Raw genomic sequence first — 25,990 nt, 5'->3', positions numbered from 1 at the left:
ATCATGATACATCTCAACATATGAGATGACTTCATAAGCACATAAACCCTCCAAGTCAAGCTCCATCATACTCTTCCAAGCATCAATGTCCCCATCTAGCAATTGTAATTGTTGTTTAAGCGACCCTTGAATATCACTTAGTTTAACAACAACCTCCTTTCCCTTCCTCAACATCCTGTAAATATCACTAATGAGTTGATAACCTTGTGATTCAACGCTGGTTGCTCATTCGTTTAGAACTTGTGCCTTTCTTTTGATCTTCTCAGTACAAATATCTAGAATAGATTCAGTACCCGAAGAAGACTTCTTCAGTTCTTCAATGATCTCGAGGAGATGTGCATTCTCCTCCTTCAGTTTGCTCTTATTATCCCATAGCTAATCATTTATTCGTGTTAGGAAATTGACGGCCTCATATGCATCTTGCTGATAACCCTGCCTGGTTTGTTTGCCGAGTTGAACTCTTGCAATTCTGTAATCAGCAGGTTGCATGTCTTCAGTAGATTTCTCCACAAGTGGGTTAGCTACTTCAGCATACTTATTGTGATTTTCATCCACCACAACTCGAGAAACTGACTTAGCTTTCTTATTCTTTGAAATCCTTAGCTTGGTCACCTATTTGTCGAACTCCTCAGGTGGTATTTCTTCTCTCTCTCTCTCTCTCTCTCTCTCTCTCTCTCTCTCTCTCTCTCTCGTGCATTGCAATACTCAACCATGGAGGGAGATTGAAAGAAGATGCATTGGCTGAAACTGTAGTCACCATAGTTAACTTTGGATTTGTCTGCATGATAGTAGTGACTATAGCGGGCGCCTCAGTTTGAATGGCCAGAGGAGCAGGGCTACTATGTGTATTTTCAGTCATGAATTGCTCAAACTGAGCTAAAGTCACATCAAAAAATGCCGTTGAACGAATAGTGGCAGCATGAATTGACAGAGTATGTATCAAAAACATCTCATAGTCATATTGATTTCCCCCTATTTTTAATGTAGAGATGGATGCTTTGTAGAGAACGCATCCATAGCCATACCTAGGGGTGAGTCATGAGATTCATTTGATATTGGTGCTAAATTTGGAAGAGATGTTTTAGCAAGAACTGTTAGAGTGGGGTTGCCGTTGCACCAAAAGACCGATTTGTCAATGCCCGATACAACCACTCAACTTATAGTACAGAAGAGGCGGTTAAGCCCTTGCCACAAATCCCGAGGGGAGCACTGAACAAATTTCCAACAATATCCTCCTCAGCATTACCCGAGGATCTGAGGATTCGAAACCTGTGACCAAGCTCTCATACCACTTGTTAGAGTGGGTTTGCTGTTGCACCAAAAGACTGATCTATCAATGTCCAATACAACCACTCAACTTATAGTACACAGGAGGTGGTTAAGCCCTTGTCACGAATCCTGAGGGGAGCGTTGAACAAATTTCCAACAAGAACCTCAAGTGGACATGAATCCAGTAGTGAAAACTTCTTTGATCTCCTCGCTTCATCATCACTCGAGTCAACTTGAATTGATGGAGCTTCAATCCCTTTTATCTCAAGTACTTTTGAATCCTTTCCTCCTTTGATAGATAGCTTGGGAAACTCTAAACAGGAGCTTCAAATGTAGACGAAGATGTCCCTTCTTTACCGTTACCCTTTATTTCTAATCTCAAATCAATCAGACCAGCAAGATCAAAGTCTTTGCCAGGCTTTATTTAAATGCATTTGAGACCCTTTCTTTTCATCCAAGTGTTGGTATTAGCAAGAATAGATTGGAATCTATCCGAAATTGAAGTACTTTCCTTACATGACCAAGTAGGAGGAAGAATGGGTGACTTCTCCACATCATGCTGAAAATATTCAGGATCTAGGATTTGATCATTATCTTCAAATCGAAGAGGGTTGATGCCAAGTTGAAATCCACAATCTGCTTCACAGTCAACTAGGTATAATCCATACGTTGTATATCCACCTCAGTAGGTACATCAATCTAGAGATCTTCTAGATGATGCATGTGTAAGAATTGCTTCCTCATCTTGTCATGTAACCCTCTCCAGTCAAAACAACTCCTGGCTACAAATCTTTTCAGTGTGATCCTTTGGAACTCAAACTCCATGTTCTTTGCTTTAGGTATAGTATCCAATGAGTACCCACCAATCTTCAATGGGTTACGTGGTGAGATCCCCACTCCTGGCCGACGCAAACTGGATTGATAAACCTGTACCTCAATAAGTTGTCTTGCCAATTCCATGACTATAATTTTATCAATAGGCTAACTTGGCAATGTGTATGGCTCTCCCTTGGAGCATCGAACTCACAGATATGTGATGTTGGGAAACTGTAAGAACATACAACCATACTAATTTTCCTTGTTCCACGTTTCATCAGAGACTCGCTTGTTTGGAGTTCTTTATCGAACAAGCACATGAAATGCCCAAATAAGGCGTCTTGAACCCTTTAGAAATGTATCCGACTTTCCTTCAAAGGCAATTGCTCATAGTACTCCCACACATGAACTATAGAGCTATCATTTTTTGTTGACAAACCAGAAAAAGTACCCAGGACAGCAGCAATATATACCATGTAGGAGTTCACATTGAACACATTAGTAGAAAGTACGTTCACCAACTAATCACATATTGAATCACTCACTAATTCAGCCCAAAACACATTCTTTTTTGACCTTATTATGAGTGAGATGTACTTATACATCTAGGGTTCAAAGGTATTTGAATCCTTGAGCCCTGCCAAGTGACTGAGTAATGTAATGAGATCATTGATTTCCTCCTTGAAATCACATCGATGCATGCCCTTTATTGGCCATCTAACAAGGTTGGGTCTCTTAGTGATCAACCAATTATCATTGATGAACTCAGTACAATAAGTAGTATCCTCATTCCACCACTCCATAGCCTTTTGTTTTGTTATGTTTGTAACAACTGGAGTATGAGGAACATGAAAAATATGATCAATAGTCTTAGGGTTGACACTAATGATAGTATTGCCATCCTGATCTCTGCTGGTTTGAGAAGGTGCATCAAAGTGTTTAGCACATGCAAGAATGAATTCTGGCTCATGTGCTGCCAAGAGGAAAGTAGACAAGAAATGAATATGATTCTGCTTGATCCTTGTCATATTCTTGGTTGCTTCAGTATCAACTCTTGCAAGGAAATCTTCAATGTTCATGTGAGATATATTTGTATCCCACACTTCATCATAGTAGGAAGTTACTAGTGATAGTGGAATTTAATTATGGTATTGATCATATTGATACTTCATCTTCTTTTTGTCTTTGCCCTTTGCTGGAGTAGGTTCTCTTGACATTGCAAAATGGTATGCTTGCACAACTCAACTCCACCAAGAATGAGAAAGGCAAAGTCTTTAGCCAAAACTTTGAGCAAATCTTAGAACTCTCCTTGAAAAGTTTCAATGCCAAAACGAATGAGAAAGCAAGGTATCTTGGTGGAGATCAAACCCGAAATGGACTATTTTTGCTTAAATGCATATGCAAATCCTCCTAAAATCATCGTCCAATTCTTATTGTAAATGCAAATTAAAAAATCTCTTTTAGAAAGGCATTAGCATGTCGCAAAATACATGCATTTCTTCAAAAAATTGCCGCCTAGGAAGATTAAGGTGTTTGTAAGCCAAAAACGGGCTCTAGGAAAGTTAAAACATAAGCTCTTTATTGGAAAATCGCGACTTCTAGCCTTATAAAGGAAAACAAAGCTCTTAGAGATAAACACATGAATTTGGGGAACATGCAATATCATAAAAAACAACCATCAAGTCTAAACGCATTTTTGGAAGGCATTCACATGTTCTAATCATATGTATTTGATTAGAAAATGGCTACCAAGACTTGGGGATTAATGACTTAAGTGAAGAACGTAGTTTTTAGAAAGCATTTACATGTGTTTGTAACATATATGCAAACCCTTCAAAAATCGCCACCAAGTCTTAACGCATTTCTTATAGGCATTTACATGTGTTTGTAACATATACAACTAGCCTTAAAATTGCCACTTTCACCTTATGCTTACAAGAGAACAATTTTTTAAAATAAAAAATAATATATTTGGGTCCAAAATCCCCACTTAAGCTTTATATGAGTAAAGAACTCATTTTCAATTTACATTTACATGTCAAAATGACATGCAATTGTATTTCAAAAGCCGGCTCTAAATGGTGTTTAAATATACATATGCATTTGTTTATTAAAAATGAAGTTTAAATACAATAACATATGTAATTGCATTTAAAAAGCACACTTTCAATATTGCCTGGACTTCAAATTTATTGGGAGTGGGTTTTTATGAAGTGTTTTGCATGTGGATAAATGCAATATGAAATAAAAATCTCACTCTACACACTTAAGTTGTCTCATGTAATTATATTTAATATCTAAGTATAGTTTTTAACAGAGTAACATGAAAAGCAGTCTAGAAATAGGTTATTTTCATAAAATATAATAAACTATGGTTAAATCTGAAATTTTAAAATGGACCACAAAATCGACTTTAGATAAAAAAGATAACTTTATGTTGTGCAATTGCCAATAAAAAGCCCACTTTTATGAGGTTTTAAATAAAATTTGTAGTTGACTTTTTCCCTTATAACTTGAGCTAGGCAACTCCGATTTGGATCTAAGTTAGCTTGAATCGAGTGGAATTTCAAGGGCTATTCAGCTAAGGCAAAAACAAGACCAAAAACTATTTACAACACAAAGAAAAGACAAGAAAATTCATCAAAAATTGAGTGCTTGCAATGCGAGAAAAAAAAATCTTACCAACAAACAATTGGGGATAATCTCGACGAAAACCTTCAAAAGAACACATCGACAAGACTACACAAAGAACAATTCAAAGATAATGAATTATTATCATGATGCCTCATCAATGCATTGAAACAAAGAATATACACCTACAAATCCATGAGAAAATTGCGTAGGGTTGCCTCAATTTTGTGATGTCAAAATTGAGGACAACAAAGCACTAAGGCGAAAGGTAATAGTGTTAGAAGGGGGAGCAAAAGTAGAAGCACTAGGATGAAAAGGACCTGTGGCCAAACTCTCCTCAATAGAGCCTACGGATACAAATGCGGATGCAGATGCAGATGCAAATGTGGGTGCATGAGAGCTAATAGCGCTTAACTTTTCCAAGTGCCTCTTCTTAGTTAACTCTTCTTGCTCATTTGTTTCTTATTGGACATAACAGAAACATTTTGCCTCTACATTTTGTTTTTTACGTATCTCAATATCATGGCCAGGTATGGGGCAATATGGTATTTAAATCTTTTGATCCCACCAAAATTGAATTCTTTACAAAAAACCATTTTATTTGATTTTCCTTTATCTACAAGGTAATTCTTTTGTATATTTCCAAGTTGGATCCTTTGGTGGCATTGTGGAAAATTAATGTTTTTAAAACATGAAGGCTGCTGCAATAAGATAATTTTATAAAGTTATAAACTAATAGAAAAAATCAGCTAACACTATGTTTTTTAAATAAAAAATTGTAAATACATGTTTACAATATTTTTTCTAATAAAAATGTAGTGTTGGCACTTTGCTTTTATTCTACTTCTTTCATTGAAGTATGCAATTTATATTTTTTAAATAGAAAACATTCAAGATTTGAAAAGTTAATCTGAAAAAATTAACAAACAAATGAAAAATCCATAAACATACCAAGAAAAACCAACAAAATCTACAAATTTTAACACTTATCTCGTCTCAAATGAGTTGAGAAGTCATGCTATGGACTCCTTGATGCTCTCAATGCAAATATATGGCCTCCCCAATGCGATTTGTGGTCTCCTTGATGCTCTTCTTCCCTGCTGGTTGCAAAGTTATGGCCTCTTGTTTTCCTTCCTCTCTTCTTCTCATAACAATCAAATAGAATGCCTTTTAGGGAAAATTAGAAAATATATGTTAAAAAAAGAGAGGAAAAAACATGTTTTTAAATTTTTTTTGGCAAAATGTGATTGTCTTGGCACAAGTTATCTAGCTAGGACCCAACGAGTTTTTCCATTACTCACTGACTCGCCAAGGCATTTTAGTTATATGCAAAACTCGTCGGGTCAAGCTGGCAAGTTAGCAAAACTAGCTAAGGCTTCCTCGACATGCCAACTTGCCAAATACATGTGACTTGCGGCAATTTTGGATTCACTGACACAAACAAACCCTACACCTGGAGACCAAACTGAGCATTGAGGCCTTTGCAATCTGGTTCCTTTGCTAGATGGCGCTTTCTATTGCTTGTTACTTCCACCAATGTGTTCTTGGAGCTACTCATACAATTTCACCTCAGTGAGTTTGGGTTCTTCACCATTCACTTCTTTGCACATCTAGAGCTGCTCATTCAACTTCACTTCAGCCTCCATAGTCCACCCAACCACTCACTTCATCTCTCCAATGTCTTTGTCTAACAAGTGAATCATGAACACCAATTTTTAGTGCTAACCATCCCGTAAGCGCCTCCTTGAACCTTCACCTCCCATGTTTCTCATCAAATCTCCACACAAATAGGGTGTATCCAGTTCCTTTATTTTTCATAAGTCCACTTTGTTTCTAACCCAATTGCTGTTATTGAATATTAATACATATGTTTTTGGTATTTAATATTTGCGACTTATGAATACTTTTTGTGTTGTTGGTGGGACTCACATTGACTATGCATTAAAAAGGGTTATTGTTTCAAAGTTTTGAAGACTATTTTTCTTTGAATGGGGCTTGTATTATATAATGATATATTCAAATAAGGTCCAACACGACATTATATTATCCAACAACTTTTACATTCTCTATGATAGTTGTTAAACTTTGGGAAAGAAAATAAATTACACTGTTATCTTCTCAAGTATGAATGAATGAGTGAAGGTATTTTAATGATGTCTAGGACACGAAATAGTCTATGGGGCCATGAAACAAAGATTTATATCGTTTTCATGTTCTTTTCGATATTAGCCCTCTTGTAATGAATCTCCATTAGAAAACTAGTAGTTTCATCAAAAAATTGATGTAGGCAACCTTGCTTCAAATTGTCTCCATATTGTGCACAAATATCCTAATAGGCAGCGCAGTGCCAATCTGTTTCAGCACACCCTTTACTGCAGAAAATGCACGTTCATCCTTCTCAAACCTCATTGGGCATCACCCGTCTATGTGTCTCACATTCTAGATGATGTGGTTGGTTCTCAATTGTGCCACTAACAACCTAGCTTTACCTTTGATGACCACCTTTAAGTAGTTTTATCCTCATGACCCCGCATGGGATTGAGCTCTTTCGCATAGTGCGTTTTTTCCTCCCCATTTGCTTTGTCCACATGACAACTTCAAATTTTTCCAGCACAAGTCTTTTAATCTATTGATTGGCATAGGGACGCTTTTGCATATCAATGTCCCACTTATTTAGCCATTCCTTTGCCTCATCCACATCTTCTTTCAGTGGTCTAATCTCTCCTCGACCACTAACTTGGGCCAGCATTGTGTATCCATATTTTCAACTTTGTTTAACTAGATCAACAAGCGGATAACCATAAAGCTTCCAATGGGAACAAACTTGCTTCAGCCAAAATAATCTCATACGTAATTGTTTTTTTTGACTTTAAGATTAGTAGTGGTAAAATCCACTCTTGTTCAAAAAGAACTTCTCTTTTTTAGCTCTACCAATCGAATGATCTTCTCTGGTAGCTTAAAGAAAGAGTAGATAGGGATAGCAGTGACCACAACCTTTAGGATCATGATTTGACACATTGAGGACAACCATATACTTTGCCAACCTTCCAATCGACTTGTACAATTATCAACAACTTTCCTTCAAAGGTTAGCTCCGCTAGCTCCAACAAAAAGGGGAGTCCATGATATTTCTCTTGTTATTTGTCTAACTTAACTCTCAAGATGCTAGATAACTCAATTTTCTCTATAGAAATTTCTGATTTAGGCTAGTGAATGTGCTGCCTAGAGGCTCTTGAATACTTCTCCACTGTGCCTTTGATAACTCTAGAGTCTTTGTTGAAGGCTTTTGATGTATCATCCAGGAATTGTAGGTGTGATTTCGTCTAGTCTGTTTGCCACCCTTACTCTTTACCATCTAGCTTTAGAAATGAGTCTTACCCAACGCCTCTGCCATGATGAGGAAATATGATCACCCTAGTAGATCCCACAAATGGTAGCAAAATTACCTCGTGGTCTTCTATTGACGAGCATTGAAACAAAGGGAGTAGAAATACAACTTTTCATCTAATCCACTTATGCCTTAGAGAAAGCAAACTTTCCAAAATCTTAAGAATGAATCCTCAATCCACTTGATCATAGTCCTTGATATCCAATTTAATCAACAACCTCTTAGTCCTTGCCCTCCTAATCAAATGTATGACCTCGTGAGGGTGATAATGCCTTATTCAGTTGATCTTCCTTGATTGAAACTGCTTTTCTCTTCTGAAATGATGAAATTCAAAACTCCTTTCACCTGATTAGCCAGGACCTCAATAGTAACTTTATAGACCATATCACACAAGGAGATCGGTTTAAGATCTTTAAAAGATTCTAACACCTCTTTCTTGGGAACAACTGTGATCAGAGTACTATTGATCTCTTTGGAGATTATGGAATTGGCCCTTGACTATTCAACCACCCCCATGAGGTCAATGTTAATGACTTTCTAGGACTGAAAGAAGAAAGGAAGGTGTAAGAATTTGCCCAAGGTAAGTAATGAAATGCCAAGATCTAGAAGCTTAATTGATAGCACAAATAAGAGAGAGAAAATAATATGATCAAATAATTGATTCAATTCTTGGGAACAACTGTGATCAAAGTACTATTGATCTCTTTGGAGATTATGGAATTGGCCCTTGACTCTTCAACCACCCCCATGAGGTCAATCTTAATGACTTTCCCAAGGTAAAGAATGAAATGCCAAGATCTAGAAGCTTAATTGATAGCACAAATAAGAGAGACAAAATAATATGATCAAATGATTGATTCAATATTGATTAGATGATAATGGATGTCCGATCAATTGAATAATAAGTAGATGTGTCTAAATATACAGGCATTGTGTGATAACTAGGAAATATGCATAAGATAACCTATTAACTAGACAAGGTGTAATCACATGTTCACCAATGGTGGATCATCCTCCATGGTAACCTATTAACTAGACAAGGTGTAGTCATAAGTCCATCAGTGGTGGATCATCCTCCTTGATAACCTTTTAACTAGGCAAGGTGTAATCACATGTCCATGTCCACTAGTGGTGGATCATCCTCAGTTGTAAAACAAAAGTATGTGCAACAATAAGAGGATAATAATGTGATAGGAGCAGTACAGTTGGTTCTCACACATAAAGAGGTATGAGATGGCAACTAACTCCACCTCAGGTGGATTTCTCTAACATCATGTGCTCAAATCAAGTGCAAACTCCTATCTCTACATGACAACTAATATGCAAATGTATTATCCTAAGTAAATTTAAGTAAAGTGTAATTAGTGAATATTAAATACACCAACACCCCCCCCTTAAGTGCAACTTAGGGGAATGCACGTAAGCTCATAATACTAGACGACAATGCATGATGGGTCCCAGCTACAAGGCCATTTTAGGTACCCATGTACAATATGCAAGTGGAAAAGAAATGCAATCTTTCATAAAGCAGAGAAAGAGGGAATGACTCATGGGAAGAATCATCTCCCAAAAAGAGATGGAAAACAAAGATGTATGGATGGATGGAGTAATCCAGACCCCTCCCTTTCCCTCCCCCATTATGACATACAACATGCATATACAATCAAGAATCTCTATATAGGAGAGAAGAAGTGGAAGAGAGACTAAGTAACCTCCTCTCAACGTAGAATGTTCACCTGTGGAAGATGCTTTAGGCTCGATGTAGAAACTAGAAATTACTCCATGAGTGTAGAACAATGTTCTGCACCTTAGGAAGAAACAAAACCAAAGGTGCACCAGTGAAGCCTTCCTAATTTGTAGGAAGAAACCTCAACATATATAAAATCTCTGAAACCTACTACTGGTCCCCCCATATCAATACTGAAAGGCACCTCCTCCAAATCATGTGTACTATACCGCTTTGCTGAAAAAAAGCAGGATCAACTAAGGATGAATGTAGAATGAGTGCCAAAGATTCAAGTATCTCCTCTGAAGATAAAGTGATCTTCAACTGCTGTATTAAAGTATTCACCATCATGTTAACCTCAAAAGAGTGATCAAGTAGAGGGTGAAAATGAGGGTCAACATGTTCTGTCGTAAAAAGAAGGATCATGTTCACCAAAGAGAAGATGAATGTCATCAATAATGTCTTCCAAATCTTCAACGTGACTCCACAAACAAATTTGTGATGTCTTTGAAGTAGTCATCCCTTGGAACTGAGTCTGGAAGACAAAGAATATCCTGTTGCACTGAATTACCTAAACCCACATCTATATAAATGCAATCATCATTAGGAACAACAGTAGATGCAGTATCAATAAGAAGAGAAGGAATTGATGGCTCAAGAACTTGATCATATGCGAGAATATTCAAGTTCAAGTAGCCAAAGTTTTTCAAAGTCTGAATTAACATTGGAAGTGGATTAAAAATTTGCTGAAGAATCACTGTCATTGTCATCAAGAGCAAAGTTTGCAAAGCACATGATCAACCACCCCTATAGCAGTGATCTCTCTATTCTCCAAATTTCTGATAAAAAATTGAATCAGATGTGAATTCCACAATCCTTGTTGCCCTAATAGTGACTTGATAGATGAAAAAGATATTATGAGTTAGGCGAGGTACACAACACATTTTTGAGGGTTCCCTCCCCTTTATCATAGTTTCTTTCCCAATCATAGTCATGTAAGTATGATTGCCCATCAAAATAGGCGGAGTATGACAAAGCTCAAATGAAGAAAACATAGAATGTGAAGATGCCATATGATGAAAAGCCCTTGAATCTAGAAGCCATCTCCCTGAATCATGACTTGAGGTAGCAATAAAGGTTTGTCCTTTGTCCTTACCCTTCTTGTGATCGTTTCCTTCAGCAAAATCTGAATATGAAGAAGAGGATGAAGTAGTCATTCTTGAAGATAGACTTATTTGATTCTTCTTAAGAAGATTCTTTAGTACATCAATATCCTTCTTGTAGCAATAATGTTCTTCTTGCAGTATGCAGAAGCGAGAAATTCCTTCTTGTTTGATTTCCCCTTGTTTTTTCTTTGGGTGAGGAGGTCTTTTTTTTGTTATGTCTTGTGTTGCAATTTATTCAACTTTTTTCCTTGATTGGCCACCAATGCCTTAGATTTTGAAAACAAGAATCCCATGCTCATCAAGTTTGATTGTTCTACCGTCAACATCTCTGTGAAGGCATCAAATAAAGGCACGGTATATGAAGAACCCAAAGTCGTTGGTGTTGAAGCTAGAAACAAATGCTGCATACTTTGGTGAAAGTTTTCTCATCTAAATGTGGATCAATTCTTCATCCTCTATGTTAATCCCACAATCCTTAACCATTGTCCTAAGCTCATGTGCCTTGCTGATATAGTCTTGGATTATGTCAAAATCCTTAGGATTCAATTTCATGAGATCTTCATCAAGTTCAAAACCCCTAGCTTTGTCAACTTTAGCATACAAGCTAACAAACTTATCCCAAGCTTCCTTGACTGTTTTACAATTTTCAAATGGAAGACAAGATCATCATGTACTGTAAAAACCCAAATTGTCTTCCAACTTCGATATTGATCAGAACTTGTTGTTTTTGCAACTTTAACAATTTTATAATGTATTTGCTTGATTTTCTATGAAAACTAGAATCAACAAGTTCAAGAAATTTGAAATGATAACAGATGACAAATGGATAGCTCCCTTAACTCTTTATTTATGCAAGTGTCTTTGGAGAACATAAATGTAAATCATATAAAATGAACATGGCACCTGTACTGCAATTAATTGTGTCAAGCCGTGAAATGTAGCAGCTCCCTATAATTCACGGTGACTCCATAATTCCCAACCCACTGCAGATGGTAGCTGTCCTTGGGTTGCTCACGGTAATGCAAAGAGTTGTGTAGAAGGCGGCAAGCAAGGGAGCCAGATTATCCACGTGGCTTCCCAAATTCCTTGGTATGACTGCAGATTTTGACGCCAACTCCAACTGTAATGCCTCACGGTTTGCTTGACAGCCGTTCCACTTCAAGCATGGACTGTGAATGATATCCGGTTTCTAAGAAATGCTGACGCCTAACCTCTTTTGAGAATAATCACCTTCATTTCACACTTGGCCGCTAGCATCAATTAATATGTAAACTCCCAATATCAAGTGCGATCTCGAATACAAGCTCCCAGCAGAAATGATAAACTTTCACACTTCCAGAATACACTTTCAGCTGTCACAATAACTAAATTGATAACTCTTCAATTGCCAAACAGTAGCAAATTGAATAACCTCTAGGATGTTCGTCTCCTTAGCCACAGTAAACACAATTGGAGATTATCTAACAAATATTAGATCCACTATATTTCAGCAGTGGAATGAAAACACTTCTCAGATACAGTGATGAACAGTAGAGAAGTTGAGCAAACTTAGCTATACCTTAGCAGCTAAATTGCAAATTATTTCCAAACCCTTATACATCAGCAAGGGCATACAGATAAGAACCCAGGAAAAAGCCACAAAGGCAGAAAATCAAATATATAATCAAGCGTGCTCTTTCTCGATGAAAAGAGCTCTCATTTATAAGCTTTTCATTGAAAAAAGTTTCCATAAAATTCCACTTTAGAAAACGTGGGACTTCTCTAAAAGAACTCAACACTAGAAACTTTCCAACTTGGTTTTTAGAAATATCTCTTTAAGTCATTATTATAATAATATAAACATTATTATAATAATGCAAGTTAATAAATAAATAAGAGCTCATGTAATTATTAACTTGATCAACCGCAAGTGACAACCAACTGCCAAACCATTCACTGCGCTACTAAAAATAACAACTGCCCATAATAGATTTACTAAAAATAGTAAGTAATCAGTTGAGACCCCCGAAACACCCTGTCAGCTCACGAGGGTCGCTATGATGAGCTAACTCAATCAACTGCATAGACTGGCCAAAAACGGGTACATTACATGTACATACTTCTTCAAAGTACCAATAGTAATGTTTTTATGATTAATGCATTTTTAAAGATCATTAGGATCATATGGTATAACCATGGGTCCATCAACATAGTTAATTAAACTTTTTTCCATCATTATATTGCATGCTTTCCATGCATAATTATGTTGAGTTAAAACTGGAAATCTAGGAGAACCCATGATGCAAACTGAAGAAAACACAAGAGAAAGAGAAGCACAATCACTAAAGACATGCCCACCCCCCAAAAAATAAAAAAATATTTTTTTTGATGATTTTGCCACTTTATATCTAGTGTGTGTCTAAGTGCCACTTGCTGAATGGACCAAAGTGGACTTGTGATTTTGATGATTACAACAACAAACATGAAGCTATGGTAGACTCAACAAAATAAGACACAAGATCACTTAAGGATCTAATCAATTACAACTGCCAAAATAGACCAAATAGTGACAATATTTTTGCCCAAATAAGCCTACAATTTGATAGCAAATTTCGAAAGTTCTAAAAAAAATGTACTTCTAAAAAAATTGCATTTGTAAATGTGTCCCTATGAGCTTGGATAAAGCCTCTAAAGTTGCAAAATCAAGATTGGATATGCATAGTCACCAAAATCTGCAATTTTTGCAAAGCCTATCGAAAACCAGAAATAAGCGGCACCACCAAAACATTTAGGAGATTCTAGCCAAAATATTGCACTCAAATTGGAGCCCAGATTACCAAGTTGTGGTCTCAAAGTTGGATTGCCAAATCAAAACTGCAAATGGTGAGGTGTCCAAAGTTTTGAAAACTGATGATGTCAACACAATAATGGGCCAAAATTGAAGAGTCAAACAACCGTTGCAACAAAACAAAAGTACCCAGTTATAATGGCCGTCAAATTTGAAATACTAGACTACTGATGCAAGCTTGAGCCTAAAATTGATAGCTTGACACCCGTCACAACAGAAGAAAAAATGACTAGATGATGGTGTGGGGAACACCATATTGAAGATATTAAAAGTTGTAGATTACAAATTTAAAAAAAAAAAAATACTAGGTCAGGTTGCATTGACGTGTCTTTAGAATGTTGAGTGGGTGGTGGTAAAATTGGGGTCAAATCTTGTGTAGCGTTGGAGCTATGTGAGCTGGTTGAACAGTTGTCACAATGTTATCCCGATGTTGATGTTGATAACTTGACTAGCAGAGAATGTTGAATTAGCACAGTTCAAAGATTTTCAATGTACAACTTGGCTCGGGAGCAATGGTGGAGGGGTTGGTTTGAAGTCGAATTCACTAATGCCAATGAAGCTCCACCCGCAATGCCGAATCAGCAAGCTCGTGTAATGTCAACAAAACTTGTAAATCACCTCTAATGTGGTGCTGAATTGGCTCGATCCAATAATAAGCAACTTGAATGCCTTTGACTTGCATGAGCAAGGGAGAAAGATAAGGGGCGAGTTTGGCGCTTAGCTTGTCAAGTTGGGGGCTGCAAATAACAAATTATCCTCTATTAGCAAGAAAACAAACTTCTTTGTTATTCATAACAACAAACAACCAAGTTACGATTAAAAAGTAGCGATCACTATTTGATTACTACTGCTGTTGGTATTGTTGTTGTTTGATCTAGTTAACGGTCCAATTTGTGGGTGGTTGGCTTGGCTATCTGTTAAGGGAATGGTAGGGTTGAGATTTAACCACACGATCCTGCTATGTACGATATGACTCTGATGTGACCAACTCTATGTTTTAAATGCTCTGTAGTCTGCCAAACAATAACAAAATACAGAGGAGGGGATCTCAAAAAACAACCCCAAATTTTGTAGAAATAAAAGAGAAATATTGACAAAATTTGAGAAAAATCTCAAATCAAGAAATTGACAAAATTAATTCCAATATATTATCGAAATTGCAGATTGGGTTGCCTAAGTCCAATTTGCAATTTTTTTTTACCCCAAATTTAACTTTTTCTCAACATAGGCAAATTTATAGTAAAAAATCTTTCGACCGACCACTTGGATGCAATGGTGAGGTCAGATCTTGCTCTAGACACTCTTAATAACTATTGATATTTTAGATCTGAATCGTAGGCCCTCCAAAATTGAAGCAAATAAATCTCCAATGGCTACGAAAATCCTACGACTCCAATACCATGTAGTAATTTGCCTAAGGCAAAGATTGAAATGCCAAGATTTAGAAGCTCAATTGATAGCACAATTGAGAGAGACAAATTAATATGATCAAATGATTGATTCGATATTGATCAAAATGATAATGAATACCAAATTAATTGAATACAAAGTAGATGTGTCTGATTATATAGGCATGCATGCTAACTAGGAGATATGCATAGACAATCTATTAACTAGACAAGGTATAATCATATACCTAGTAGTGGTGGATCATCCTCCATTGTATACTACAATATGTGCTACAATGAGAGGATAATAATGTGATAGGAGTACTAAAGGTGGATCTCACACACAAAGAGGTATAAGATGACAACTAACCCCACCTCAAGTAGATTTCTCCAACACCATGTGCTAAAATGAAGTGCAAACCCCTATGCATCTAGATACAACCAATATGCAAATGCATTATCCTAAGCAAACTTAAGTGAAGTATAATTAGTGAATACTTAATTACAACAATAGAGTGAAACCATCTGGCCCCGAGGCTTTGTCCTTTGCTATATAGAAAACAATTATCCTTACCTCCTTCATAGTGAGCGGACTCATTATGATTAGATCTTTGTTGTGCACATTCGTGCTGATTGAGGAGATGACTTACTCCACATGTGGAGAAGCTTCATCACCTCTATAAACACATGGGGCCAAGAGGCTATTAAAGAATCATATTGCCTCCTAGTTGATGTACTCATGACCACGGAGAGTCTTTCCTTCATGGTCCTTGATTTCAAAAATGCGATTAAGGGATCTCCTTCTTGAATTGAGCAATGCAAAAATTTAATGTCACGGTCCCCCTCCTCCCACTCCAACCAACAATCCCTTGACTTTTGATGCTAATTGATTCCTTCCTTGACGATGATCTCACCTAGTTGTTGAAGGAATTTCTTCTTTTCAAACTATGTCTCAGACATTCCTTGCTTCATGACTACTTCATTAATTTGAACTATCGCTCCCTCAATTGTGAGCTTGCCTTGGAAAATATTTTTGAAATTAACTTTTTACATTCTTTAAATTACTCTTAATCTAGTGCAACTTAATGAAAGTAAAAGTTTCAGAGCCTTGTATAGCTAGAGCCTCTGCCCACCAGACCTTGACCAATTCGTGAACGTTGGGACCTCAAAGCAACATCTTTTCAAAGTCAAATGGGCATTGTATAGAGATGGAGTCCTGAAAAATGAGTGAAATAGAAAGATGATTCTATCTTGAGAAAGGGAGTGTAGAATCTTCAAACACCAAGGGGACACTAGATCAATTCTCTCCTAGTAGGAATCTATCGAGTTTTTCTGCATTCCTAACCGACCTAGTCCTTCTATTTAACCAAGTGTAGATGCCATTTTAGGTTGTAAGATTCAACAAACATCTGGAATTCCTTTTGGCCAACACTACTACCCCATTCACCCCCTTTCTTCTTAGTAGGGCTCTTGGTGGCATTAATGTCTCCTCATAGTTCATTTAGCTCATCCTTAACATCTTGGATGATGTTAGTTAGCATGTCCCAGAGTCCTCTCTTAGAACCTTTAGTAGAGCGCCCATATACGTAAAAAATAAGCTTTGGTTCAAATTAGTAAAAGGCCATACTTTTGCCAATTGCCAGTGTTTTCCTTGCTCAAAAGGTTCTGTCGTAATGCTCTAACAATTCAACAAGGATCCTAACCCCTTAGAGGTTCTCTCTGTTTCCATAAAGGCCCCAAGCCAACCTGGCCTTGATTTGAGAAAGTGATCAATCTAATCTTTTCCAAGTTTTGTCTTCTGCAAAAGAATAATGTTGGCCGAGCTTGATCAATGCAGCTTTGTAGCCCTTGACATTCCAGGATAAGGCCTATAGGATGAGGTAGAAAAGGTAACACCCTTCCTAGATCTTAGTTTCCTTTGGTCACTATTACTAGCTGGCATTCCTAGAACTGTTCTGATGGATTTCCTTCCTCTCTTCCTCTTCTCTCTCATGTTCACTTTGGCACTATTGGAGAGGGTCCAACAAACTGTCCTCTCTAAAATGTCTTCTTTAGCAAGGTTCATAAAATCATCCACATCCGACTCAAGGTTGAATTTTTCCCACATCTTCCTTAAAAAACAGAACCCTAACTTCTTGTCCTAATAATTTGCCACGTAGGAGAAGATGGGTGAATCAACTTGGATAAAGACAAGCGTGGAGGAGTGTATCCTCTAGCACCAATACCAGGGGACAATGGATTTGAAATGAACTTTTCCTAACATGTACCTTTGCTAAAGAATAAGAGCCTTATCATATACCTGAGTATCCATAATCGGATTTTTCCTATTTTGAAATTAGGAATTGGGCATTAACTCTTGGTTCCTCTCCAAACCTTGCTCCTAGTCTACATGTGACATGAGAGAGGATTTGCATTCAACTCGTCCAAATTCAAACCCGCTTTATAACCTGAAGGGAAATTGATATCTTGTGGTTCAACACTTGAAGCCCTTTCTACCAACTCTTCCTAAAGCTGGTCACTTCTTCCCCCATGATTTCTCGAGACCAACATTCTTCCATCTTTTCTAGTTGTGAAGGGTGGTACTCTCCTCTATTTTATTTAAGGTCGCTTCCTTTTTATCTTGTTGTGTACCTTGAAGGCTTACGCATGGGATGCTCTTTGAAAGACCATACATCTTATCCTTACCTTGTTACTAACACGTTCGTCCATTAAATATCCTTTTATACAAATTTTACAAATTGGAATGAATTCTTCGACATTTGTTCTCTGTCGCCAAACTCCTTAGTTTGAGCATAGCTCTATCTCTTTAGGTAAAGGCGGGAATGACTTCGAAAGTATTCAAGTCTTGCATAAACACTAAAGTGTGGTTGCCTCTATGCCAAAAGAGTGACTTGCTAATGCCTGATATAATCAATAGACTTATAGAATCCATAGGAGCTGATTTGTCCCTAGTTACAAACCTCGAGGGAAGTGTTGACCATTTTGCCAATAATATCTGAACTTGTGATCAAGATTTGATACCACTTGTTACAAGTGTGGTTCCCGATGCACCAAAAGATTGACTTGTCAATGCTTGATACAACCACTAGTCTTATAGAATCCATAGGTGGTGGTTCTTGTTAGAAACCCTGAGGGAAGCATTGACCACTTTGACAACACATAGTCTTTTTTTCAATAGCTTCGTCCCCTTCAACAAACCATCCCAACTTGTTTACAATATATTCAATAATGGAGAAATCCTTGTATCCTAGGGTAAGTTATATAAATGGATCCAAACAAGGATCTCTATTTGTGTCTTTTGGGGTTCGAAGATTGGAGTCTAGTCCTTAAAGTAGAAACCTATCCTAGCCATCAAGAAGGGCCCATTATGCAAGACCCATTCTTTGTTTGTAGAGTGATGACAGATAAGAAAAAATCCGTCAGGAGGGGTTTTTATTGATGCAATGTCACCTCAAGTCTCCCAATGCCATTGTTGAACCCTCGATAGTGCGGGCTGTCCACTTCATAAAAAAGGCTCTCTCTCTTGCAACTTCCAAACTACTCCTTTGCAATCTTCCCTGTCAATGCGTAGGGAAATCTTTCTAAGATCATTTGTATAAAGATTCTTTGTGTGCGGGGTTTTTAGCCGCATCGTAATCTTTCAACCTCCACATTTTCGTCTTCGTTTTTGCAAAATTTGAGGCCTTTCTAAAAAAAACATTGCCCCCCCACCTTTGAGACGGTGATCTCTTCCTTGCCACTAGTGGTCTCCTACGATCTCCATACTCTGGCTAGTATCTGCTTTATGAATTCTCCCAAGTCTTCTACGACAGTCTCTATGGAAGCCTCCAACCTTTCTACAAACTTTGCCTTTTGCTATAGCCATTGCAAACATACCCCAAGCTACCATTTTGCACTGCCTGCTGATGTTGCCACTCCATTTCTTGAGTCATGTGCTCCCAAAATTGCTTAATACTTAGACTAATTCCTATACATTGTTCTTTAATCATCATTGATATTATACTTGGATTTGTGGATGATCAATCTGACCATAGCAATCAGATTATTATGTCAATAATCACGATCATTATTTAATGCTTGTTGAATGATCTTCTCTAAACAGTGATAGCGTGTGATTTCTATTACTTGAATTTTCAAGTATGATCAATATGCATTGGTGATCGACTTTAAAGTAATCAATTGCTCACCATGTTCTCTCCATTGGATGCATGTGACTGATCTGTTTATTCCAAAATTTATATATCTTGCTATGATCATCTTTATGAGATCATTAATTGTTGCTTACAATATCTTCTGTCTTGTATGCATAGTTATTAAATGGCTCTGCTGATATCAACTCTATAGCTGACTGATGTATTGATCACTTGTATCTTTTCCATATACAATAGATTAACTTGAGTCTTAGTCCAATGAAGATTCTCTCCTTAGTATAATAAAAGTATCAAAGGCGACTTGTCCTTGTGATTTTATGAACATGTTACTATTCCTTTGGTAGGATGATTGTTACTATGATGGTGTTATCTCATCTTGGATACTGGCTCATCCTCATATCTCTAAATGCCACTAAGGAACACCATCTTATTTATGAGACTTAGCAATTTCCCTGAAACTTTATTACTCAAACTATCTACTTGCTAGTTGCAACTTACTACTAACTACCATCTCCCTGTCTGTTGGTGCTCAAGGTGTTTCACTTCTTGACCACATAAGCATTTAGTTGCTAGTATTTAATTAGTGCATAGACAGGGACATCACACTCTAGGCAGTCAATGACATAATCTATCTCATTAAAATCAGTATCCATGGCTAAAGACAAGAGTATCATTACTAGAAAGCTTTCTTAGAACGAATTTAGTTCATAGATCTGTATTCTTCTTGATAGTCTTGGAGGAGCCATTAGAGGAAATTCTTGATAAACAGAAAAGAAGGCTTTTCTAATTTCAGCAGGATCGGTAAGGATTACAACCCTAATATCTACTGCTGAGTGTTTTCACTGTACTATACAGTATTTTGTCCATTTTCTAGGTGAGTTAATCACCCCAAAGTAGAGGATTGACTATATCCTTTGCGTGCATTCTAGATTTCTGTTTTCTTTGATCATAAAGTTAAGCATGAATCAACTATTGTAATAATGATTTCTAAAATAATATTAAATCTTGAAGCCATCATAACTAATAATTCGATCGCTTCTATTTGAACTATTTTGAGATAAAGACTCTCCCTTTGTCAAGTCCAACAGAATTTTTTCTCTATACACAGTTTAAGATATAAATTAGAAAAACAAAACTGAAAGCAGTGCCTTATATTTCTCAGGCTCACAATCTATTCATCTTTAAATGGTCATTTATGTGTATGACATGTTTTTAGGGTTATATTTCTCTAACTTTTTTATTTTACCTTTTAAATGATGTCCCATGCAAGTAACATATATACATCTTTTGAAAAAGGATTCATATTTTGCAGATTTATGCACCCTCAAATCCTCGTGGAGCAGAGACACTTCCTCCTGGAATTGTTGTCCCAGAGACCGACTTATATCTCCGTAGATTGTGGGGTAAGCCCAGTGAGGTGTGTTGTGTAGAACCTGCATTTTTGTTATTTACTTATCTTCCAATCATATTGTCTTAGTTAAAGGTGAGAAGAAAAATTTAGGCTGTCAAAATTATACTTTTGTGATTCTAGAGGAAATTCATGATCCTACTGATTCTTATTTTTGAATTTTTACTCTCTTTAAATTTGTTTTTGTTTGGACTCTTCTTATCAATCTCCAAACTTGGATCTTTTCAGTCTTTTGAGCATCCTGAAAATTGCAGACCTTTCCCGCATTTGCTGTTAGTAGTATTTTCATACAATGTTGGTTGGGGTTGGCAGGACATTGTATTCAAACAAAAGTACTTGGTGACTTTTACGGTTGGCTTTGAACAGAGGAACATTGTCAATGCTGCAGTTTCCAAGGTATGGGATAAAATATCTGTTACGTCAGTATACTATGTTTACAATACATTAGCAAACTATACCTTTAAATGTTCACAGTGTGTAGGCATTAATGATCTTTTTTTACCTTGCCAGTTCTCGGAAAACTTCACAATTCTACTCTTTCATTATGATGGGAGGACAAGTGAATGGGATCAGTTTGAGTGGTCAAAGCGAGCGATTCATGTCAGTGCAAGAAGACAGACAAAATGGTGAGATTATGATAGTCATGTACTGCAGTTACGTATTGCTTAACCTGACAAATTCTTTGTATGGTCATTTTTACCGGCCTTAAACAATTTTCTATTCAATTCTTTTGCCTGGTAAATTACTCTTGCATGGTTACTAGTGGATGAGATGCCACGACGAGGTTATCTCTTTTCCAAGGTCACCAGTGTATTGCAACTATCCTCATCTTTTATAGATCCACTATTTTACCATATTTCAAGATAGTCACATCAGATATATGCCAAAAAGCAGATTTTATTTTTAAATGTAAGAGTAGATAATGATGCTGGCCATTTACTTGGATAACATGTAATTTCTTGGGCATGTTTGTCAACCCACAACCATACATTCCTAAGTGGAAATCTTTGGGCAGAAAATTGTGCACATATTTGTATTGTTAATGACATTGTAATCTAAAACTAGGATGTAGAGGAAAAATATGATGTACGTGTGGGTCTAGCTCTATAAAATGAATGTGAGATAAGATAAAATTATTAATGTCCAACAAATGACCACAAAATTGGTCAAAGGAATTGCCAAGATTTGTAATGTTCCCAACCTGGCAAGATTGTTCATTGAGTTCGTATGGAGCTCAAAGATTTCGTACAGTGGAGGTAAGGATGTTGGACGTATGGACTGGAGGAGGGGTAGGCATATGGACTAGAGGAGAGGTAGGCGTATGGACTGGAGGAGAGGTTGGCATACAAAATGGAGAGGATAGGCGTATGGATTAGAGAAGGGGTTGGTGTACAAACTTGAAGAGAGCATAGGCGTACGAACTGGAAGTTGCCTAGTTTCCATCAGTAAGTTGTTGGGCGTAAGATATCTGAAGTGGAGTTAGTTCGTGTGGGGTGTTTGCGTTGTAGGGAGCGAATCAATATGGAGTTTAATATCCTTCATCAATGAACTAGAGTAGACATCTAATTGCCAACACATAGACGCACACTATATAGCAGATACACAAGCGAGTCACGATTTATAAGGAGAGTACTGTTACAAACAATGATGGTACTTGGATTTGCTTGATCCAAGTAAAGTATTACAGAGAATGGAATAGGGTGATAACCAAGTAGGGAGGGTCTTGCACTTTCGAAATTATGAACAATATTGAACTCCAACAGGAATTCACAGTACAAAGAAATAATCCAAATTGCATACCTACAACAACTAATCCGACAGACATGTATGTCCCCTCAGAGGAAAACTCTCGAGGGAGAAACTTGTCGACACATGACATGACAAACACCTACACCTATGAAAAATTAAAGATGGGCTCGAGATATACATAAATCAATTTGTACTCCAAATAAAGTTATTATTTTATTTATTTAATGATGGGGATATTACAAGATTACAACAAGGGGCTTGTTTAGTAGGGGCACCAAACGATGCTCGAAGAAACTAGAAACAAACTACAATCCAACTAAGCAGGAGAGAAGGATGAAAACAACGGGAGTGGGGTGGAGCTCAACAGAGAGACCACGTCAACCCTATGAGGATGAAGCCCCACACCAACAAAGAACTTGCGAACCAAAGGATAAGATGTGGGATGTAGTCTTGGAGAATCTTGGAAGAAGGGTGCCGTCGTTGAGAAGAGCTAGTGCAAAGCTTAAGTGATTTGAAAAAACTTGGGAAGGGACTAAGATGGTGTTTGATACCCCGAGCCATTGGGACCCCATAAAGAAGGGATAAGCCAACAAGAGTTTGACCGAACAGGAGCTTGGTGCTGTAATGCATGGTAGCAAAGCTTGGTAGCCTCTTGGATGTAAAGAGCAAGACACCTCTGATCCATGTATTTGAAGGTTGAAAGATATCGAGTCTCTCTAAACAGACATAGAATTTCCCAGTGTCATAATAAATAGGCCAACAAAAAATGAAATGCTCCCTGGTCTTTGACTCCTTGATACCGCAAAGTAGGAAAACTTTGTGCTCCCTCTCTAAGTGATGAGACTCCACCTTGAAGGAGTCATTAGGGATCCTGAGGGCATGACACCAATGGTGAGATGTGTATAGGGGACAAACAATAACCCCATCCCATATCTCAAGAAAGTGAGTCACATAGAATGTCATCTTTGGGCGAAGACCCCATGGGGTTGACCTAGATGCTGTGGATGAAATTTCTGTAAATGTTGATTTAGACACATTTGTTCAGCTCTTGCCTATGGGGGAGGGTACAAAGTCTCGAAGAGGAGACAATCAATCTCTATGCTAATGGAACAAGGAAGGGTTGCCACCTTTGCAAACCAACGACAAGCCCTCTTAGAGGAGGCATAAGCGACAATAGACTCTAAGGTGTAGAGGGCAAGAAAGGGATACCTACTATACCTCTCAATGGAATCAATAAAACCTTGAAGGCGACAAATAGACCAAACCAAAGAAAGATGACCTCAAGCCTGAACAGGTAGACCCCAAACTTTGCAAGAATGATACGATGGGAGATCGAGTGCTTGCACTTGATGATGCATTGAAGAAGAACCTGAATTGATTCTACAAAAGCCCAATCAGACTCCAAAAGAGAGGACCCTCAAATAATGGAGCCATAGAGGACAATAGGTCTGATAAGAGTGTCCACGAGGTTTGTCTTGGACGCGGTATCTGGGAAGGTGTGTCAAAAACAGTGCCACAAGATGAGGGCCAAGGAATGATATCCGTTGTGAATACGTGACTGAAGGGAAGATTTCATGTTGAATTGAGGGCCAATGAACTTGAACCCCAAGTATGTATAAGACGAAGAGATCTCCACATCTACGCCCTTGAAATAGAAGCGGAGATGAGAGGTCTTAAGGCCATGGAAGACCATGACCTTGGTCTTCTCAAGATTCATTGTGAGATGCCATTGATCGTAGAATAAGGCAAGGCCATCTAATTGTCTTTGTAAACCCTTAGGAGAAGAGGTCAAGAGGACATGTCATCCGTGAAGAGCAAAATAGAAATTAAAACTTGGTGGAGGAGGCAACCTCATCCATCAAAGAGTGCTCCTGAAGGAAGGACTCCAACTCATCAATGTAGATCCCGAACAAAGTGGGGGAAAGGGGACAATCTTGCTTAACCTTGCCTTAGGTCTTTACACGACCAAGGACCTTGTTATACGACCTCATGATAGCGGTCAAAAGAATCTTTGAAGTACCAATATCCTTGAGACTTTGAAAGAGGGCCAATTGCGGAATAGAGTCAAAGGCTTTGCGAAAATCCACAAAGCAAAAGTAAACCTTCGAGGAGCAGCAACTGCTCCTCAATGATAGCTTGGAGAGTCAAAACATGATCCATGGTCTAATAGTCTAGTTTGAAGCGTTTCTGACCCCCAGACGCCGCATAGATCAAGCTCCTTGGAGAGAATAGTGTGGATAGCTGTAGAGACAACTTGGAGAGGGTATGGCTCACCATGATAGTCCTGTAGTTGCTGTGATAAAAAACTGCCCTGGCCTTGTGGATCAGATGGATAATGTGGTGAGACCAAGAGGAGGGAGAACTCGTGTGGACCACATGGTTGAAGAGATTCAAAAGGTAGGCACCCAAAATGGAGAACTTGAGTTTGAAGAGCTCACCCTAGAAACCACTCTTATTAGCTGCTCTGCTTCTATTCATGTTTATGATCACTTGCTTGACATTCGTACTAGTGAATATGTGGCAATGGGGGGAGGGGTGACTTGGAAGGGTGGCTGATATGGGATATCATAGAGCTCGTTGGCATGGGAGTTCAAAAGATTGTGGTCCAGCTAGGGAGTGAGGCAGGAGCAATGGGGAAAAAGAGTGCACTAAAAGGATTTGGGGAAATGAGTGAGGGAGGCATGAAGGGTTCTCCTATGCTGAAAAACAAAAAGATGTTTCTTGCAATGGAGAAAGTGGTGGTAAGAGGTTTTCAATTAGGAGAAGGGTGATGGCAAGTGAAAGCTGAACGCAACCTCTTGTGGAAGGGGCATGCATGTAATGTCCCCATTACTAGTGTTAGCTTTGGACGACTAGAACCTGCAAAGAAATGTTAGATTCAAACAATAACAAGCTTACGTATAATATTCTAGGAGCAAGGTCTACCCTAATTCAAACCCCAAACGTTAAGGTTGTGTTTAGATCGGGTTTACTAACCATTAGTTACTTTGTCCTCTTCTCTAGAGTGCACCCCTTAAGGTTTCTTCTCGGATTGAAACATGGGTGATAGAGATGAAAGGGAAAATAGAGAACCAGAATATGATTGAATAGTTCTTCTTTAGAAAGCTTTGGTTTGAAGTCAAGCATTAGCCAACCAACACATGGATCAATTAATTAGTGACATCATGCAAATGGGGCCGGACAATAGTGGTAATAATGGACAAGGAAATAGGGGAAATCATCATGGAGTTGCAAACCAACACATCCTAGGCAGCGGTAGCTAGACGCCTTATACTAGTCTTTTTGCGAAGAGTACAAACACCAATGGGACATGAACCTAACTTGCTAGGCTTACAAGATGAATTGAGACGTAATTGGTATGATGTAGGACTGGATTTCTAGTGTGACATAAGTTTACGTGATTACATGAAACTTATGAAGAGATACAAGCCTTTCAGTGGAAACAGAGAGCAACACAAGGAATTGTGTAGG

At 37.8% G+C, this 25,990-nt stretch overlaps 1 protein-coding gene across 5 annotated transcripts in view; it reads left to right on the top strand.

The window, feature by feature from the left end:
- LOC149580536 (uncharacterized) overlaps positions 1-25,990 on the top strand; it is a 182,084-nt gene that overhangs the window by 41,716 nt on the left and 114,378 nt on the right. For all 5 annotated transcript variants that reach the window (XR_016353905.1, XR_016353903.1, XM_089791735.1 and 2 more), the window contains 3 exons: positions 20,675-20,779; positions 21,083-21,166; positions 21,281-21,396. Coding sequence is in view for 3 of the 5 variants with exons in the window: in XM_089791735.1 (XP_089647861.1) it covers positions 20,675-20,779; positions 21,083-21,166; positions 21,281-21,396 (305 nt within the window). In the remaining 2 variants the exon portion in view is untranslated. The remainder of the gene's footprint in view (positions 1-20,674; positions 20,780-21,082; positions 21,167-21,280; positions 21,397-25,990) is intronic.

This window comes from Cupressus sempervirens, chromosome 1 (assembly GCF_028749045.1).
Source record: "Cupressus sempervirens isolate cs-2001-9-10 chromosome 1, ASM2874904v1, whole genome shotgun sequence".
NCBI lineage: Eukaryota > Viridiplantae > Streptophyta > Pinopsida > Cupressales > Cupressaceae > Cupressus > Cupressus sempervirens.
Note: the sequence above shows the minus strand (reverse complement) of the source record. Positions and strands in the feature narration are given on the sequence as shown.